Source organism: Anastrepha ludens, chromosome 5 (assembly GCF_028408465.1).
Source record: "Anastrepha ludens isolate Willacy chromosome 5, idAnaLude1.1, whole genome shotgun sequence".
NCBI lineage: Eukaryota > Metazoa > Arthropoda > Insecta > Diptera > Tephritidae > Anastrepha > Anastrepha ludens.
Window position 1 is genome coordinate 126,130,373 of NC_071501.1, and position 20,546 is coordinate 126,150,918.

At 37.9% G+C, this 20,546-nt stretch overlaps 1 protein-coding gene across 1 annotated transcript in view; it reads left to right on the top strand.

Moving 5' to 3' along the window:
* Nucleotides 1–20,546, top strand: part of LOC128864474 (helix-loop-helix protein 11) — a 74,345-nt gene that overhangs the window by 18,705 nt on the left and 35,094 nt on the right. Inside the window, exon 2 of the mRNA XM_054104147.1 lies at nt 8,924–9,242. Coding sequence (XP_053960122.1) covers nt 8,924–9,242 — 319 coding nt within the window. The remainder of the gene's footprint in view (nt 1–8,923; nt 9,243–20,546) is intronic.

Genomic DNA, 20,546 nt, shown 5'->3' on the forward strand with positions numbered 1-20,546 from the left:
CTTTAAGATTGGAAATACGAATAAGAAGCACAAAGCGTGTCGCCAGTACAGGAGACAAATTCCCTTCTCTCTTCCGCGGCCGTCCTTCACCAGCGAACAAAATGTTTCCCTTCCAGAGGAGACATCGTGTAAATGGGCACATTTGTTGTCGGCTACACGTACGATGCTTGATGAAAAATCAAAAATTTTTGATATTTTCGTTTGACGCTTACTTTTTTGATCGTGTCGGAGTCTGATGGACAAAACAGCAGGGTTGTATTTAGCATTGAGGCTAGTATTTAGTGTGCGGTTGCCCAATAGTATGTTACTCGTAAATACCTACATATACTAAAAATAAGCACAACCCGTATGAAATATGTACATAAATAAGCAAAAAATTTAAAAATTTATATGTAAATGAAATTATTTAAAACTGATATACATAAGTAAAGTACATAAAAACGTAAGTTATAATTAAAAACATGACTTATTGCGATTTTTTAATATAACACAGAAAGTGGGTAACAAAAAAATTCTCAAACAACGAACAGAATAAGTTAAAGCAGATTACCTTTAATTTTTGTAAAATGTCCCAAACTCAAATTTAATTCCCTTACTTACGCTTTTCATTATATATATATATATATACATATGTATATTGGAATAAAAGTTGAATTTTTTTGAAAAAAGAAAAAAAGTAGTTAATAAATTTTTACATTCCTCTTTGCTTTTTTCAAAACTAAATTTTTTACTTGCTTAAATGTACTTACCTTAATAGCATTTGAAAGACATGAAATAATAGCTTCACAAGTTTCTATAACAATCAATCCCAGGGATCGTGGAGAAATTGCAGTTAAAAACTTCAGATCTTCAAACTTTTCTTCAGTCGCCAAATACCTTAATGTTGATGATAAGCGCATGTTGGGTGTTATTGCATCTCGCATACATGTATTTTGTTTTGCTATTAATGGCGCCACCATGCCCAAAAGCTCTTCAAATGTTTCCGAGTCCATTCGCATAAAATTTTTATATTCGTCTTTACATGATAATTTTAATTCACTTAAAAGATGCTCATGAGTAAACTTTTTACGTTTTGCGTACAGGCTTTTCATCCACACTTTTTTTTTTATCTCTTTTCTTCTTTTTTTTAACAAAACTGCAATAGTTGCAAGTAATAAAAATTCATCATCCGATGAAGACATATTTACTTCTAAATACAACTGTGGATTGATCGCTTTTTGTTTTGAACGTTACCGGGCAAACGACAAGCACCCGACACGCACACATATAAAGTTCTTGTCAACAATGCTTGACCGTCTCCAGAGGCCAAAAGGCCTGTTTTTTTGTTCAAGCGAAGCGTATGAATGTTTTACACTGAGCCGGTGCAGTTCTCTGATGTACACCGAGCGCGCTGAACTATTTTTAATTTTGACACCATAATGGATGTAAATATACTCTTCTAAGTGGATCGCCCCATTTTTTCTCTAATTTTGTTTTAATTTCTATTTGATCTTGCATTAAGTTTAAGAAAGCTCTTATTTCTTTCCCTTCAATCTCTTTGTTGATTAAAAATCTGGATGATTGCAACTTTCTATAGTGAAGTGCTGCTACATCTTGTCTATGTCAATCACCGCGGACTCGGTAGCAGAATTCTGCCCGCTCATTTCACATATGGCCTCTGGCGACGATCCAGCATGCTTGTCCAGCAGGCTTATATGTGTGCGTGTCGGGTGACACTCGTACTTGCTTCGTGTCACACAATAAAACGGTCCGCGGATGACATATGGCAAAAATACATTTTTTGTTTTTTGGTAGGACTGTTATAAGCTTACATGGCAAATTTCAGCGTGATATGTCACATAGTTTGTTTTCTGTGCTACTGTAAACAAGTCAAGCTCGAGTGTGTTGTACATACATACATAGTCAGATAGGTATGTTGTATGGATGCATTATTAAAATAAAATTATTTGATTATACAGTTAGCTTATAACTTATACTATAACGAATAAAAGACACCAAAGCAAACTTCATTTCATTTTTTATAGATACTTTCGAACTTTGTACTTTGTATGCTATGAGAGATTTTTACAGAGTTCTTCTACCCTACATTCACTTGAATTTTTGTTGACAGATCCTTGGTTGCAGAGCAATGATGCTTCTTTTCTGACTTCCAAATATTTATTTTTTTATTTATTTTTTATTTTTTAGAGCTTACATGATAATAAAATTAAAAGTAAACTAAGCAAATGCAGCGCTAGCAGCAGAGGCTTTCGGCTGTCTGGTGATGTACTATATGTTGAATCAGATACGACGGAGTAGGTCGGTGTCCTTCAGAAATTTGTAAATATTTTTGATGTTTTCTTCAGTGGCTTCTTTTAGAAGTAGAAGAGGGTCTGTGCTCCTGAAGTGGTGATGCCTTTGAGAAGCAAGTTCTGGGCAGGATACCAGTAGGTGATGTACACTGATTGTTGCTTGGCAGAAGGGGCAGGTGTTGGGTGTATTACCCTGTAATAGGTGTACGCTGGTGATTATGGTGTGCCCAATACGGAGTTGTGTGTATGGGGTAATGTGGTTGGTGGGTACCGATGTTGGATATGTAGGTTTGGAACGTTTAGGGTTGATGTTGGAATAATGATGTTTGTAATACCATTCACGAAGTAACTTGGTTTGCCTCTGTACATGAATGAGTCGGTGTATGTCGCTAGGTAGAATGATTTGTGATGTGACTGTTGGTGTAATGGACATGTCTTTGGCAATTGTATCTGCCAGTGTGTTACCCTGGATGCCGGAGTGCCCAGGTATCCACATAATTTTGATGCTACTCCGATGGGTTATTAGTATGTTTTTGATACTGTCGATTATTTTGCTTGATTTTTTGTTGTTTTTAATGGCTTGGAAGCAGGACAAGCTATCGGAGCAAATTATATGCTTACCCTTACTTTTGGCGCAGTATTGAACGGCTTGTAGTATGGCGGTTGCTTCAGCGGTGAAAATAGAGCAGAATGAAAATAGAAGGCCGTACGCGATAACTTCCTGATTTTCTGTTACCACTGCGTAAGAAGTGTGGGATCCTTTTGACCCGTCAGTAAAAATCAATTTCCACCCGTTAAATTTGTATTCTGCGATGGATTCGGCGAACTTGGCCCTGTAAACCGCGTTTGGGGTATTCTCTTTCCAAATATTATTAAAATGTATTGTATATAACATCTGTATTTGTACTTTGCTATCTAACTATTATCAATCTCGAATTCCCGTCACTACAAGATCTGAAATTTTAAATATCGAATTGAAGGAATCACTTTTTATTAAAGAGTAAAGCCATGTCAAGTGATCCTCGAAAATTTCACTAAGTCACGGATTTTGGGGCAAGATGTCTCGTTGTGTAGTCAAAGTCATGTTAACGCTATTCTATAATTATTTCGCACAAATTCTAATTTTAGCAATTGTTATTAACAATCAAAGTTTTAAGCAAGATTAAATTGAAAAATTAATTACTCCAAAACTACAATAGATAATGACGTGAAATTATGCATACCATTCAAGTATTGTCTATACTATTTTTCAAGTGTTAATAACTCTTTTTATTGTGACAAATAGATAAAAAAATAATAACGTTTTGTAATCAGTTGCATTTTTTCATGTTTTCTTCACGCTGTAAAACAATCGGACTTACGCATAATTGTGCGGAAAACGCTTACCTTCAATAATCTGAAAATAGAATTTTGTACTTTTACTCCATTTCCGAGATATTGACTGTTTTGTAACTTGATGCGCTCGACGGTGGCATTGCTGCCATCGGCTGATCGGTCGCGCGGCGGCTTGAGGGACCGCGCAAACTGAAGCAGCGTACAACTAATTTCATTAAAATAATTATATTGTATTAAAAGTCCGAAAGATTCCAACTATAGTACATTTTTACCATAATATGACAGTTGTATTTACTTTTCTTACTTTTATTTGCTGATAGTATTTTCAAACAAAAAATCGTCTTTTGAAAAAATTCGACTTTGAATTTTTTTTCCAATTGATGTAGTTTTGATATTTTTTTTTTCATGAGCACCATACTCAAGTTGAGAGCAAAAATCAAAATCGATTGTTTTATGGTTGATACTGTTATTTTCAAGCAAAGCGTCTTTCACAAAAGCTGAGTTTGGATTTTCTGTTTTTTTCTGATTTTTTAATTCTGCATTTTTTGTTCCTTTTCCGGAATTAATGACGTCTGCAACAATTTCTTTGAGTTCCTTATCGCATAAATCAGAACACCTTTTTTTTTAATTGGTGGTTCGCCTAGGTCTTGCAAAATTTTGTTCACTTTATCGAATTTCAAAGAATGATCAGTGTTCTTTATTTCGAAATTTTCACCCTCCGAATCGTCAAAAGAATCTATAGAGTCTCATTTTCTGCACTTTGAGTAGGACTGAAAAAAGAAACGTGGCGATTTACTCTAGCGGAGTCAGCAATTTTAAATGTTTTATTAACTTTCACATTAAAAATTGAAGTGTTTTTGTTCATAAGTTCTCGTTATAAATTCATTCAATAGTCCTTTAAGGTTAAAAATAGCAATAAAAGAAAACAAATTTGGACAGTATGTAAATATCTAACGAAATGCACATTATACAAGCAAACATCCATTCATTCTGAAAAGAAATAATTTTCAATCGAAATTCAAATCTTGTTTGCAACAGTAGCCTACAATAGTTTATTTACAGTATGTGACATATTAATTTCCAATGTGATAATGTAAGCGATAGTAATTAAATAATTACGCGAAGAATATTGAATAAATATTACAGCTCACCTCGTGTTCTGACAATGTGTACCTAGTGCGATCACAGTAGTTTTCGCACCCTGATATAATTCTTTGCGACACATTTTACAAACATATTGACCAATATATTTTTCAAATTTATCATTCCACTTACAGTGGTTCAAACGTCTAATCGTACATGCAGAGGGCTCATCTTCAATATTAGTTTTGAAAGAGAAAATTTGTTTAATTAAAAATAATATACACTGATTTTATTTCATAATAACTTAATTTATTTCGTCATATACGAAAGTTTTAAGTTTTCACAACGTTTTCTTAAAAAAAAACCAAAAACAAACAAAACAAAAGAAATTCATGTCCAAACGAATAATCGTACAATACTGAATTTATGCTCTCAAACTAAATATTTTTAAAATTAATACTTAGTAGAGAGTCCTTTAGCTTTAAGCACAGCACTCAACCGTTTTGGCATCGATTCTACTAAGTTTTTACATACTTCTGGTGAAATATTATACCACTCAGTTCGTAGAGTTTCTTTCAACTCATTAACATTTCGAAAGACTTTGTCCTTTAATCTTCTAGACAATTCCTCCCATACATGCTCAATTACGTTAAGATCAGGTGATTGTGCGGGGGTTTGGAGTAGTTTTGGACAATTATAAATAAGCCACATCCTCGCAACCATTGATGTATGTTTCGGATCGTTGTCCTGGTAGAAAGCAAAATTGTCTATTATCCCCAAACGCTCGGCACTTTGCTTCACATTATTTTTTAAAATATCTAAATACTTGTATTTATCCATATTGCCTTCAATAAAATCAATATTTCCAACACCTGAACTCGAAACACACCCCCACACCATCACTGATCCACCACCGTGTTTCACAGTAGGCTTTGTATTTTTACAATCAAATTCTGCATTGGGTTTTCGCCATACGTAGCACTTTCCATCGGACCCTTTTAAATTAAATTTACTTTCGTCTGTGAATAATACCTGTCAAAAAAGAAATTTAGTGCCAATAATTTAAATTTTATTTTATTTTTACCGTTTTCCAGAAGTTAATATCTTTTGTAATATAGTCTGTAGCAAATTTCATGCGAGCTTTTTTGTTTTTAGGACTTATGTATGGCTTTTTTCGTGCTATTCTGCCATGATAATTGTTTCTTTTCAAAACATTTCGGATTGTCTCATCACAAACTATCTTATCAGTCTTTTCTTTTAACGCTCTGTTAATTTCTACTGCTGTTACAAAAGCATTTTTTTCACTTCCCTTAAAATCAAACGTTCATCGCGGTCACTTAGCTTCTTGCCTTGGCCAACACGACTTTTATTTACAATAGAGAGGTCATTTTTATATCTTTTAATGATATATTGCACGGTAGAATGAGCTCTATTTACTAAAACTGCGATTTCTCTAAAAGTTTTTCCCGATTCGTGCAATTTAATTATTAATTTTCGTTCTTCTACCGTTGTCTGTTTTCCTGAAGGTGCCATTACGTACCGATTAAGTTTATCACTTAAAGCAATCTGGATAACTAAATAAGAATTTATTTATAGTCCAGTGCAAAACGCAATTTGAAAAAAATGCTTATAGGATAACGGTATCCAGTCGACGTCTACTTATGTACGATTATTCGTTTGGACATGAATTTCTTTTGTTTTGTTTGTTTTTGTTTTTTTTAAGAAATGGTTGTGAAAACTTAAAACTTTTGTATATGACGAAATAAATTAGGTTATTATGAAATAAAATCAGTGTATATTATTTTAAATTAAGCAAATTTTCTCTTTTAAAACTAATATTTAAGATGAGCCCTCTGCATGTACGATTAGACGTTTGAACCACTGTAGATGTCACCAAAAATAAATTGCGTCGGACACAATTATGGCCTTTTTTCATAAACTTAATACAGCATTCTATCGGTTGAACCATAATTATAATAATATTGAAATATGCAAATATGCTTTGTCACCAGTCACCACTTAAATCGAACTGACACAAAACAGTGTCGAATTCAGTCAATAGGCAATAAATTCTGTGCGAGCATGTTCAAACGTGCACGCTGCTTCAGTTTGCGCGGTCCCTCAAGCCGCCTCGCGACCGATCAGCCGATGGCAGCAATGCCACCGTCGAGCGAATCAAGTTACAAAGCAGTCAATATCTCGGAAATGGAGTAAAAGTACAAAATTCTATTTTCAGATTATTAAAGGTAAGCGTTTTCCGCACAATTATGCGTAAGTCCGATTGTTTTACAGCGTGAAGAAAACATGAAAAAATGCAACTGATTACAAAAGGTTATTATTTTTTTATCTATTTGTCACAATAAAAAGAGTTATTAACACTTGAAAAATAGTATAGACAATACTTGAATGGTATGCAAAATTTCACGTCATTATCTATTGTAGTTTTGGAGTAATTAATTTTTCAATTTAATCTTGCTTAAAACTTTGATTGTTAATAACAATTGCTAAAATTAGAATTTGCGCGAAATATTTATAGAATAGCGTTAACATGACTTTGACTACACAACGAGACATCTTGCCCCAAAATCCGTGACTTAGTGAAATTTTCGAGGATTACTTGACATGGCTTTACTCTAAAGTAAAGTGGAAACATTTTGTAAAGGCGGGGATGGGGGTCAATATCTTCAAATGGCTTATGACTGACTACCTATTGACAGTTCAGCCGACAAGTGCTATGGCCGAAAGATGTTTTTCGTTAGCTGGTTTTGTATGTAATAGATGCTCTTACGTAGACATTTTAGATACAATAATAGTAATTCTGTTTTTGTTTTTTTGTTAATACTTTTGTTATGTGTGACTGTTGTTGGTGTTATCAGTGTTACACATTTTTATTCAGTATAGCCTCCCTGAACATCAATACACTTATTCCTAGGGCATTCCAATTTATGAATTCCATCCCTGAAGTGAGAATCTGGAAGAGCTGCAAAATACGCTTCCACAGCTGTAATGACCTCAACATTGGATTAGAAACTCTTTCCACGCATGAATTTAGGTCTGGAAACAGATGGAAGTCGCTAGGGGCAGATCTGGTGGAAACAGTGGATGCACCAACAATTCGAACTTTAATTCATGAATGTTAGCTATTGTCAATATGCTCTTGTGACACGGTGCTTTGCCCTGATAAAAAAAAAAAGTTTTTTTTCTTTTGCAAACTGGGTATTTTTCACGAATTTTTTTCTTCATCTGGTTTAAAGGGTAACAAGAATTTATTATTTTACTACTTTGCAAGTAATTCACAAACAAAATTCATTTCGCATTCCAAAAAAACAGATGATAAATCATTCTTGGGCGGATTCTGGACACGAACCCGTTTCGGAACCCAAGAACCAGGATCACACCACTCTTTAGCCTCCTGTTTTGATTTAGAATCATGGTGATAGACCCAAGTCTCATCCTTAGTGATGAATCGATGCACAAATGAAACGTTCTAAAAGCTACTGAGAAAGTCGCATTCGAACGAGTTTTGTTTTTCATTGTTAGCCAATTCGGCACCAATTGCGCACCAGCTTTCTAAAAGCCAATTCTCCAGTTAAAACATAGCTTCTACTGTCCAATGCGATGCTTAGGGCTTCCACTAAGTCTCCTTCGGTCACTCAACGTTTTTCCAATGCGATATCCTGTATTTTTTGTACGATTTCTGGTGTTACCGCTAGGCGCCCTTGACGTGGATCGTCTTCAATGCTTGTACGCCCACAGTTAAATTCAACAACCCATCTGATGGCGAAGAGTCCCTAAAAACCTTCAACATTCGTCCATAAATTTTCTAATGAATAAATAAATAAATAAAGATTCAATCACTGCACGATACTTGATTTTTTTCATTGTTGAAAATACTGTGACACGTCGATACTAAATGGCTTGTAAACAACTAATGAATTGACAGATTAAAATGAAACTTTGCATCCGTTCATTTGAAAAAAACTTTTTCTATTATTTGATGCTCATGCACGAACCTACGCACCCCCGAACGGTAGTCTCGCACCATCTCAATTGGCCACGGCGGCCAATATATGTATGTATGTAACAAAAAAATTTAGGCTAGTAGTAGTAGCAACCCCTCTCTTATCGAACCGCATAACTTATTGATCAACCTAGTATCACTAAATTTGTTCGAGTTTTCTACTATCTAATTGCCAATTTTTCTATCTTTCCAGATTACAATTAGAAGATTCTGGGGGTGAATATATCCAGTATCAGACGGAGGAATCGGAAATACCACAACGTCAGCGTCACACCAATTCCGACATGAATACAAGTAGTTCATCAACAAAGAGTGGCAGAGGAGAGGGTGGTACTTCATCAAACAATAATATCACTAATAACGGTGGCAACAAAAACCTTCTGGAGAGTGAGAAACGTATGCGACGAGAAATTGCCAATAGCAACGAACGACGACGAATGCAAAGCATCAATGCCGGTTTCCAGAATCTACGCTCGCTCCTACCACGCCACGAAGGCGACAAGTTGAGTAAGGTAAGTTACGCCGCAGCACATTACACTGCACTACACCACAATAAATGTGTATGTCTTCCCATATACATACATATGTGCATATGTATGTTTTAGTAGTTTGAGTAAAATAATACGCGCGCACTTTCGGCAGAACAGAAACTTGCGTTTTGTGGACCTTGTGGAATTCAGCAAAAGCGCGTATTCCTTTACGAAATTCCTGTTCCACTTCTACCTACACATTTTTTACGCATTTACGATCCTCAGCAGTGTCCTACTTTTATTGCTTGGGACCACCAATCGTTCGGCTCCACAGGAAAATAGTTTGCCACCAAAGCCATCAAATGTGGTCCTCACACAGCTCAGATGCATGATGGATGAAATCGGCCTCTCCAATGTAAGAAATTATATTCCTACATATGTATGTATGTACATAGATATGAGTGCAGCATGCAGAAAATAAAGATAATTTGGTGAAATGATGATAACCGGGAATTTAGTTGTGAGCTGGAGCTGCATTGCGCAAACGCACAAGAATGGGTGGCGCCGCATATCAAAGTAAACCTTACTCTGCACATGCAAAGTTAAAAATCATCATGTATCTGTATGTGTGTATTTGTGGCATACTTTGCATTGAGAATGCATATAGCACATCGTGCCATGGAAATATATGGCACTTTGCTTGCATGCGGATGAACGTACATATGTATGTGTGTATGTATATATCAGGTACCACGATCTATCAGCCCATTATTCGATGCTTTGCAGATAGAGGATCCATGGGCTTGTTCTACTTTGGACGTTTCCTATCCACTGCTTTTGAGTTGCGGAAGATATGTGGGTGGGTATTTCACCCGTTTTAGACGTCTGAAAATCATAGAAATCTGAAAGGCGTATGTAATACTGATGGTGATGGTGTTAGAGCAGCATACTTCGTGTATGTGTGTGTATGTGTATACATACGTATGCCACAAGACGCACGTATCTCTTTATAAGGTACGTACGCGATGGAGGGTTGCTGGAAAGTGGATCGATATATTCCAGCAGCGCTTTGTGGCACAATTTGTGCAGCTTTCAGTTTTTCCACCGCTCAGTCGGTAGCGTAGGAAGGCATACATGATGTAAACTGCGAGAAGCTTTGACCCTTCTTAATATTGCATTTGAACGCGTCCATTTTAGTCACACACATATATTTACATACATATATATGTGCATACATATAAATATGTATGTATATTGCATATACTACACAACTCATTTGCTTGTTTCTTAGCGGTACACTCAGATCCACCTGCAACACCCCTTTGGTATGTCGCCCTTTCCGCTTCAATTTAATCTGTTTGTTATTTTTGCTGTAGTTGTAAAAATCTAGGCTTTAGGCCACATGCACTTTGGTCCAACAACTTCATTAATATTACCGCAGCTCAGCTTGTGTGACAAGTGGGACGTGTGCATGTATAGGTTCCATATCCTTATCGACGTCTAGGGAAGATCAAAAGTTCAATAACCGCTTAGATAAATAGTCCGTAGATAGTAAATATTACTAGTTTGAAAGCAAGAAAAAAGCAAAGTGGTAGCGAGTTTATATTTTGCTTCTAGACAATAATATATACATACATATGTATGTACATAAATGGTTAGAACCAATTGCATTTACTCACCTATAATAGGCGATTTCGTGGATAGAACATTCATCGGACGTTTGCGAATTCAATTTTATGCAATCACCCATAACGAGGGATAAAGGGATTTTCCGAAACGTAATTCCACTAGGTATACATATGTGACGTGATTTTTGGAATATAAGCAAACAAATTCTCATTGCAGTTATTTAATAATAAATATGAGGGTTAAAATAACATCTTTGATTAAAAAAAGTAGAATTTTCTAATTTCAAGCAGCAATAACCTATAACGACTGCGTTATACAGTATAACAGTTAAAAAGCAAATACATGCAATCTATATAACCCTCCTTCGGACATTTTTTTTTTTAACTTTCGGTTGGGCACCCGGGTCTACTCTTTTTCGTCCTGTTCGAGGATCCTTTTTAAAACGTTATAACCATAAATCAATATAAAATTCGTTAGCTATAATAGAAATGTAGTAAATGCATGTCCAAAGTAGAAAAGGCAAGACCCTGGTGCCTTACGGAAGCCCGTTAACGATATGCTAAACACATACAGTATGCAAAATTCGTATTAGTACACCCCCTTATAAATAAAAAAACCACGTATATTTTTAAATTAATTTTATAACAAATGGTTGAAACCGTTTTATTTTATAGATAATTAACTAAAATAAGGCCAAATAACAAAACCGCTCACAAAGTGTATTGAATTGTGAAAAAAAAATAAGAAAGAAAAAAATTAACACTTTTTACAGAAGCAAAATTGTTATTAGTACAAATGTATTTTTAATGATTTAAAGAGTAAATAAAAGATAGTTCAGAAAAGTAATATTTTGTAGGATACCCTCGTTGCCTTAGAACAGCAGACAATCTCTTCGGCATAGATTCAACCAATTTTTTTGTGAGATTTGGAGAAATCTTCTTCCACTCTGATTTGAGGACTTTTTTTAAATGTTCTCGGTTCCTTATTTGATGATGTTTCAGTTGCCTTTTGAAAATCGACCATAAATTTTCTATGGGATTAATATCCGGGCTTTGTGGTGGTGTTTTGAGATAATTTGGACAGTTATAAAGGATCCATAACCTTGTATCGTTATCTTGTTGGAATATAAATTTTTTTTTTGCAACCCAATTTTTTGGCACTTTTGCGTAGATTCTTTTTTAAAATATCAATATATTGCCTCGCAGTCATAATTCCATTAATAAAATGCAACTTTCCTACTCCGTTTGCCCCAAAACATCCCCATACCATCAGAGAGCCACCACCGTGCTTGAAAGAAGGCTGCAGATTTCGTTTTTGAAGGCTAGTACTACACTCTCTTCAAATTTTTATGCGTCCATCGGACATTTTTATATTAAATTTACACTCGTCCGAAAAAATTACCCTTTTCCAAAACCGCATATTTTTGTTTAAATATTGCCTGGCGAATAGAACAAGCTTTCTTCTATTGACTGATCTTACATACGGTTTTCTAACCGCAGTTCTGCTTCTAAATCCCAATTTTTTTACATAATTGCGCACTATTTGAGGTGTAACTTTGATAGAAAAGTATTTTTCTAGTTCTGCAGCTAGTGAAACTCCACTGACGGTGGGATCTTTCCTCATAAGGCGTTTCAAATAAGTCTTGTGCCTCTGTCCAAGCTTTGCCATGTTCACATTTCGAAGCTTTTTGTCAATCCTTCCACTGTCTCTATAAATTTTGACTACGTATTGTATTATAGACACACTTTCTGCAATGTTCTCGCAATTTCGCGTAAAGACTTTCCGTTTTTGTTCATATTTACTATTAATCTCCTAGTTTCGTTTGATAATTCACTTACTTTAGGCGACATTGCAAACTAACTCCGCGAACTTCAACAAATGGCTACTAAAACGCAACTTCCCAAGGTTAAACATTGAATGTTTAACACAATCGTTTCGAAATAACGGTAAATACCAACAAATTGTTTACAAATTCAACGCATACTAAGTGTACTAATACGAATTTTGCCTGCAGTAGAAATAGCTACACTGCTACTAAAGCTATTTTTTTCAAATCTATGCAAATGTTTCGGAGTTTTTGTTATTATTCTATTTTTTTATGAATTATACAATACCGCACTACGATTGAAATCTATTGTTTTAAAGTAAATTTGAAAATATACGTGGTATTTTTATTTGTAAGAGGGTGTACTAATACGAATTTTGCATACTGTACTCTTCTATTTTACATGTAATAAAAAAGGTAAACGACTTCAAAAATATTACTGAGGAAAATTATTCGCTCTTAAGTTATCTGAACCACCCATTGTTTGCTAAAGTAGTTAGATTTTAAGATATATGAGTATCCTGTTACATAGGCCAAGTCAGTCATCTTTTTGGCTCCTTTTCCTTTTTATTCCCGTCCTACTCTCCTGATTAGGAGTTGACATAGGACACAATGGAAATCTGACATCAAATTTCCTTCCAAATGAAACGGTGGGTATCAGGTCATCTTTAGGTGTCAAAAACAGTGGATACTGTTCCGACAGCAACTTAAAGATTTCTCTGTGTCCCGAAGTTTCATCTTCGTGCCAGAAACCATATTTATGGAGTCTACACATTGCTTTTATTGCTTCCTGTTGTATCTTAAGATCCAGGGGGAGCAAACCAAGCATAGCATTCAGGGCATCACCAGAGGTTGTACTCATGGCGCCCGTGATGCATAAACATACACTTCTTTGTAGCCTGTATAGTTCCCGGATTGTGGACTTAACCATGCTCCGTCGCCACCAGACCACAGAAGCGTAAGTGATGATTGGTCTGATAAGTGCTGTGAATATCCATAGGACCACAGCAGGTGAAACGTGTGTCTCCCAAGTCAGTTTCTTATTCAAGATTACTCCTAGATATTTAACTTCGTTGGAAAGACCAAGTGTCACACCTTTCAGTGTTGGAATTTCCGTTTTCTCGTAAACAAGACTGGTTGTTTTGTTCGGGTTAACGGAAAGACCTTGTCTCATGAACCAGTCATCGATTTTGTCAAGAATCCTCTGCACTTTCGTGCAAAGCCTCCTTAAGGATTTATCTGATGTTAGCGCACAGACGTCGTCCGCATATGCTTGGACGTGAAAACCGAGTTCCTGCATCTCAACTAATAGAGAGTCTACGACGAAGCACCACAGCAGCGGAGAAAGAACACCCCCTTGGGGACATCCTTGCTTGGCCCTGACTGTGATTTGCTCGTCGCCGCTCTCACCAGCGGTTAACAGCCTCTCAGAGAGCATGGATTCATTTTACATTTCGAACATATCAAGCCGAAAGTGGCATTATCAAAAGCCCCTCAATGTCCACGAACACGCCCATTGTGTATTCGTCAGCTTCCAGCCCAGCTTCAATCTTGCTAACAAGATCGTGTAAGGCTGATTCACATGATTTTCCACTCTGGTAAGCGTGTTGATTTCTACTAAGTAGACTTCTCGGCAATACTCCACCACCCGTTCCAGACTTTTCAACATGAACGATGTCAAACTGATTGGTCTAAAACTTTTTGCTAGGGAATAGTCATCTTTTCCTGGTTTCGGAATAAATACTACTCTTCCGCGTCGCCATTGGGATGGTATATAACCAAATGCAAGACAGGCTGTGAAGATCCTTTTCAGGGCCTCAATCAGCCTGTCTCTCCTTTTTTAAGCATTGCTGGATATATTCCGTCAGGTCCAGGGGACTTAAAGTTCTCAAAGGAAGATAAGGAAAACCTTACCAGCTGTACCTAGAGGTTCCACCGTTGCTACCGTTATTGTTCATGCCACTCTCAACTTCAGAGAGAGTTCTACTACCCGGAAAATGGGTTTCGAGTAGAGCATTAAACGTTTCCGATTTGGAAATGGTGTATGAACCATCAGGTTTTCGAATAGAATCCAGCCTTACTGAGCGGTCTAAATGAATGACATTACAAAGTCTCGCTGTTTCCCTCATTTATTCGACGTTACTGCAGAATTTTCTATAGGATTCAAGTTTGGCTTGCCGTACTTTTTTCTTATATTCTATCTGTGTAAGTCGATGATTAGCCCAGTCCTCTTCTGTTTTGGTCTTCAAGGCCTTATTAAGAAGTTTTCTGGACCGTACACGAAGCTTCGACAGTTCAGGGTTCCACCAAGGAACCGCTTTCCCCTGTCTGCTTTGCCCGAGTGGGCACAGTTCCTCAAAGCAATTGATTAAAGTACCTTCTAATTTCTTAGTAGCATCTTCAATCATTTCTGCTGATTTGAGTTTTTTCAGGTTTGGTAATCGCTCTGTTACAAGCTCACCATACCTGTCCCAGTCCACATTTCGGGGATTCCTACCGGAAGGTATTGATATTGTGTCAATTCCCAGTCGGAATTCTATAAGGCGATGATCAGAAAGAGAGTCCTCTTCCAAAACTCGCCATCGGTTGATTTGATTTCCAACTGACCTATTGGTAAGTGTTAAATCAATCACCTCTTGTCTCCTTCTGGTCACAAAAGTTGGTTTGTTACCATTGTTTTGGATGACCAAATCGGATGACAGGATAAAGTAACTTGAGACTTCTGGGGTTGCATTTGCTGCTTCCCCACACAATGTTCTGTGAATTTGCATCACAGCCCACTATTAGCCTCAGATTATAGGATTCTGCGTACTTGACCACTTCTATTAGCTCCCTCGAAGGAGGTGGCTGTAAAGAGTCGTAGGGTAGGTAGGCCGAAACTATGATAGCTTCGACACTGTTCCCACTTTTCAAGTACTTTATTTTTGCAGCAACGATATCTCCGGAGCATAGCACTTTTAACATCGTGTGTTCGATCAACCTCGGCATGATAATACATGCTCGCGGTCTCACATTCCCTTCACAATGAAGTATTTGTCCCTACGACATAGCACCTAGACCACAGATACGCTTGTGACATACCCATGGTTCTTGTATAAGTATTATGAGTGGGTTTGTTTGCAGTTTTGCATGCCTACGGCACAAGAGAGCCGTAGACGCTTTGCTATGCTACAGATTTATCTGTGTAAATATTACTTCAGTCATGAGACTGAGTATATTTACGCTTTGTCCTCCACCTTATCCTGGACACGGAAGTGGATTCGCCCCAGATGTAGGTGAGGACGGCACCCGTACTTCGACTTAAGAACCTCGAGGGACCCAAGATCGATACCCAGTACCAGGTGGGAACCCGCCTCCGAAGTGGTAGCAGATTTCTGCCTGATGCACGAGTATACTCTCCAGAGAGTCGTGTCAAGATCCTTATTCTGAACTCGGATGCGTTTGAGGAGTACTGCTGAATAACAGGAAGGACCCGGAATCCAGACACTCGCTCGTACCAGCCTTTCTTTGCTACTCTCAACAAGAATAAACTTGCTGTTTTCGCAGGCTGGAATCTTTGCTATCGCTTTTTCTAGCCATTCTCGGGAAAAAGCATTGGAACAGTGCACATTTACGATGCCGTCCACCACGCTTTTCCCCTCGAAAGTCGGCGCGTCTTTCGACTCACCGATAGCTTTCCAAAGATAGCTGTCAAGATAGTCTTGTTGCCCTTTGGACAGTAGACCATCTTGTTTGTCGGTATGTATCTCCACCGTCATTGCCTTTGCTGCCATTCCCGCGAATGATTCGCCAGACGTTGACGGAAGAGTGTCATTCGACATTTGAGGTCCCTTAGCCTCTGCCTTGTCAGGCAAAGGTTTGTCTGCCTTGGATTGGGTCGAGGATGCAGGCATTTCCGAATTCCGTCTCTCGACTTTCCTCTTCTTTGCCTTTCTCCTCTTCCCGGTCGTTGGCACAGACCCCGTTTCGTTTCCGGAAGAGCGCAGCGCTACAGAGGAATCCTCTGTTCTGCCACGCTTTCCCGTTTCCGTTACAGGTGTCGAAGTTGACGGAGCTTGAGTCCTTCTGTCTTCTTCGTTTGATCTGCCTTGCGGTTAGACCAACACCTGCGTTCGACTCTCCAATAACTTCAGTCTTTTTACCGGTACTTACCTGATTCACACCAGGTTTAACCGTTGTCAAAGACTTACTCGGTACCAGAGATCCGTCTGAGTCTACTGAGAGATTGTCCGCCATCTCCACATCCTCCACAACTTGTTCAGTTGCTTCAGATCGTTTCGACGACGGTATATCGCTCACACTCACTCGGCTCTCCATTGGCATAGCCAATGTGCCATGTTTCACCACTAGTAGTGCGCTTCCTCCGGAACCCTGGGTGTCAGTTCCGGTCATAGGGGAATGTGGGGTTCGGGCCTGCACATCCGATGCCCGAGCCGTCGATTTCTCGACGGGAGGATTTCCCGAAAGTGGGTTACCTCGAGCAGAGAGATCCTTTGTTAACCTCCACATTGCGATGAAATGCATTTTATACCTCCTGCCAGGTTGTCGGTACGGTACTCTCCACATAGTACTTGGGTGGCCACCAATTCCGCCGTTCCGCGGATGAGTGGATACCCAATTCCTATATGAAGCTGCCCTCTTAGTTCGTGGAAAGTAATCTCCATAGCATGGGGTTAACTCGCCACTTAAGCCTCATCCCCGCGGCAAGGAGACCGACATGAAGAGGGGTTGCTCTTTTTATAACTTCGCAGCGCCTACGTCGTTAATTATTTGCAGCTTTGTACTGACCTCTCCAATTTCTTATCAATTATATATTAATATTACCGTTTCTAATGGATAGAGAAAGTGCAGATGAAAAGTTTTGCTTAGATGCTTTGTCAGACTATAGCAGTTATTCAGAAAGCGACAGTGATGGTGATAGCAGTGATGATGATGATGATGATAGCAGTGATTCTTCTATCAACACTCGGAAGCCGCGAAAATTATTGCCACGCAATATAGCGATTCAGAAGATAATGATAACACTAATGACGTAAACATACACATAGTAGAAAAAGTCTGCGTGCACCTATGCAAATATTCTTTGCATTAGAAAAAGTTCAAAACAATAAATATTTCAGAAATTTTTTTAGTGAGTTTTATTTAGTTACTTAAACGTAACTATCACACATATTTCGCTACCAATAACGAAATCAAATTTAAAATGAGATCACATAAAATTAAAAAGGCAATTCAAACTAAACGGAAAAAGTTTGCGTTCACTTCAATAATAATAAAATAAAAGGCTTAAGATCATAGAAATGTTTTAAAATTAATAGCTAGTTGGATATCCACGCCTTTTTATGACTTCTAGAAGGCGTCTTTTCATTGATCCAACTAGTTTGGCTGTTATTTCTGGACTTATGGCTTCCCATTCCTCTTTAAGCGCGTTATTAAGCATTTCCTTGCTAGTTATTGTACGCTCTCGTATTTTTTTCTCTAGAACGTCCCATAAGTGCTCAATGGGGTTAAGGTCAGGTGATTGTGGGGGTGTGCGAAGTTGTTTTGGAACATTATACAACAACCACAACCTAACAATCTCTGCTGTGTTTTTCGGGTCGTTGTCCTGTTGGAAAAAAAATCTTTCACCGAGTCCCAGTTTGTTTGCACTTTCTCTCAAATTCGTTTTTAAAATATCGAGATAATCATGTCTGTTCATTATCGACTCAATAAACTGTATATTTCCAACGCCCGAACTAGCCATACACCCCCATATCATGGCACCTCCTCCCCCATGCTTTACCGTAGGTACCAGATTTTGCTTTCCAAGTGCCGTTCCGTTTTTCCTACAAATAATTTTACGACCTTTTATCCCGAAAATGCAAAACTTGCTCTCATCTGAAAAAATCACACTATTCCAAGTGTGCAGTGGCTTGTTTACGTATTCCTTGGCGAAAGCCATCCGCTTAAGTCGATTTACTCGCGATATGAAGGGTTTTTTTCGGGCCACTCTGCCGTGAAATCCGATTCTTTTTAGAATTTTTCTTACTGTATCTGGATGTACTTTCTTTTGGTATTTTACTTCTATGTCTTTTGAAATTTGGCTTGCTGTTAGTCGTGGATTAGACTTCACAAGAATAGTTATGTTGCGTCCTTCTCTTTCCGTTAGTTTTTTTGGACGCCCAGAACGAGGCTTAGACTCCAAACAATTCGTTTGCTTGAAGTTGTTTATCACTCTTTGGACCGAGGAGTATTGCCTCCCAACAATTTTCGCGATTTCCCGGTAGCTCTTACTATTTTGCCACAAACTTACAATGATTTTCTTTCACCAATATCTATTTCTTTTCGCCTTTGGTCCATAGTAACAAAAAATGTATTTCTAATATCAATTTTTCCCTCTTTAGATTTGTTCTTAACCGCGTCAACTACATGAATGATTTAAAATTAAATTTAACGTAATTGCCATGCAAATAATCGTCACTATTCGAAATGAACGCACACTTTTTCTGCTCAGCCTATTTAAGTAACTGTACGCAGCTCAAACTCCAAAAAATTTTGTTCATACCCTCTACGAATATTTCTTTGAAATAAGTGAAAAGAAATAACTGAGAGTTTTAAGATAAACACGTTAAATTATTTTAATACATTCGTCTAAAAAGATCAGAATTATGGGCCAACAATGGGTGAACGCAGACTTTTTCTACCATGTGTAGATACATGGTCAACAAATCACAAATCAATTATTTTGGAACCTTTCGAAGGCAACCCAGGCATAAAAATTCTACCCAAATCTGAGGCAAGTGTAAGAGGCATTGTCAATTTATTTATTGGAGATGACCTTTTGGAATATTTGATTACAGAATCGAATAGATATCACTATCAAGTAATCAATAAATATAAAAATATCTCAAAGACGAAAAAATGGGTGGATACAGACTTGTAAAAGTTCAACCAGTTATAAATTATTTAAAGAAAAGGTTTGTTGATGTATATAAACCTTGTCAACAATTATCATTAGATGAATGTATTATTCCGTGGCGAGGAAGACTATCATTCCGAACCTACAATCCTGCAAAAATTGTAAAGTACGGCATACTTGTGAGAGCAGTCTGTGAAGCACACACAGGATACATTGGTAATTTTCAAATGTAAGCTGGCCAAGGAATGAAACTGGAAAACACTATTCGGGAAGTTATTGATCCGTATAAAAATCTTTGGCATCACGTTTATCAGGACAATTATTATAACAGTGTCCATATAGCTGAAGTACTCCTGCAAAACAAAGTAAGGGGATGTGGGACCATTCGGAAAAATAGAGGTTGTTGTTGTTGTTGTAGCAGTATCTTCGCCCTGTCAGTGTAGTGTAATTACCGGTCGTCTTCGTCTAGCTCATCTAACGGTAGGCCCAGGAAACTGGCAGTTTCAACGGGTTGGGTCCAGAGGGAGAGAGGTGTTAGATGAGTGGGTTTGATGGGGCATGTGAAGAGGTGGTTAGTGTCGTGCGGGGTACCTTCACATGCTGGACATATGTTTAGTATGTCGGGGTCGATTCTGGATAGGTAGGAGTTTAACCTGCTACAATATCCAGAACGTAATTGTGCCAAGGTTACGCGGGACTCTCGGGGAAGCTGGAGCTCTTCGTCTGCGATAGGTGGTGGTTGGACTCCGATAACGGCATTCGGAGGTCGGGAGCTTAGGAAGGTGGTAAGGGTCTCCCGATGAATGTCGTTAATTGCCTGTCTGTATACTGTCTGATCCTGGAGTGGTCTGTCCGTTTTGTCCTGGATCTCGTCCACGTAATTGAGGAAGTGTCTCCTGATGTGCCTGGGAGGTGGCTCAGGCTCGAGCAGGTGTCTGCATGGGTGAGGCCTACGGTGACACCCAAGCAGAAACTGCTTGCCGAGCATTCTTTG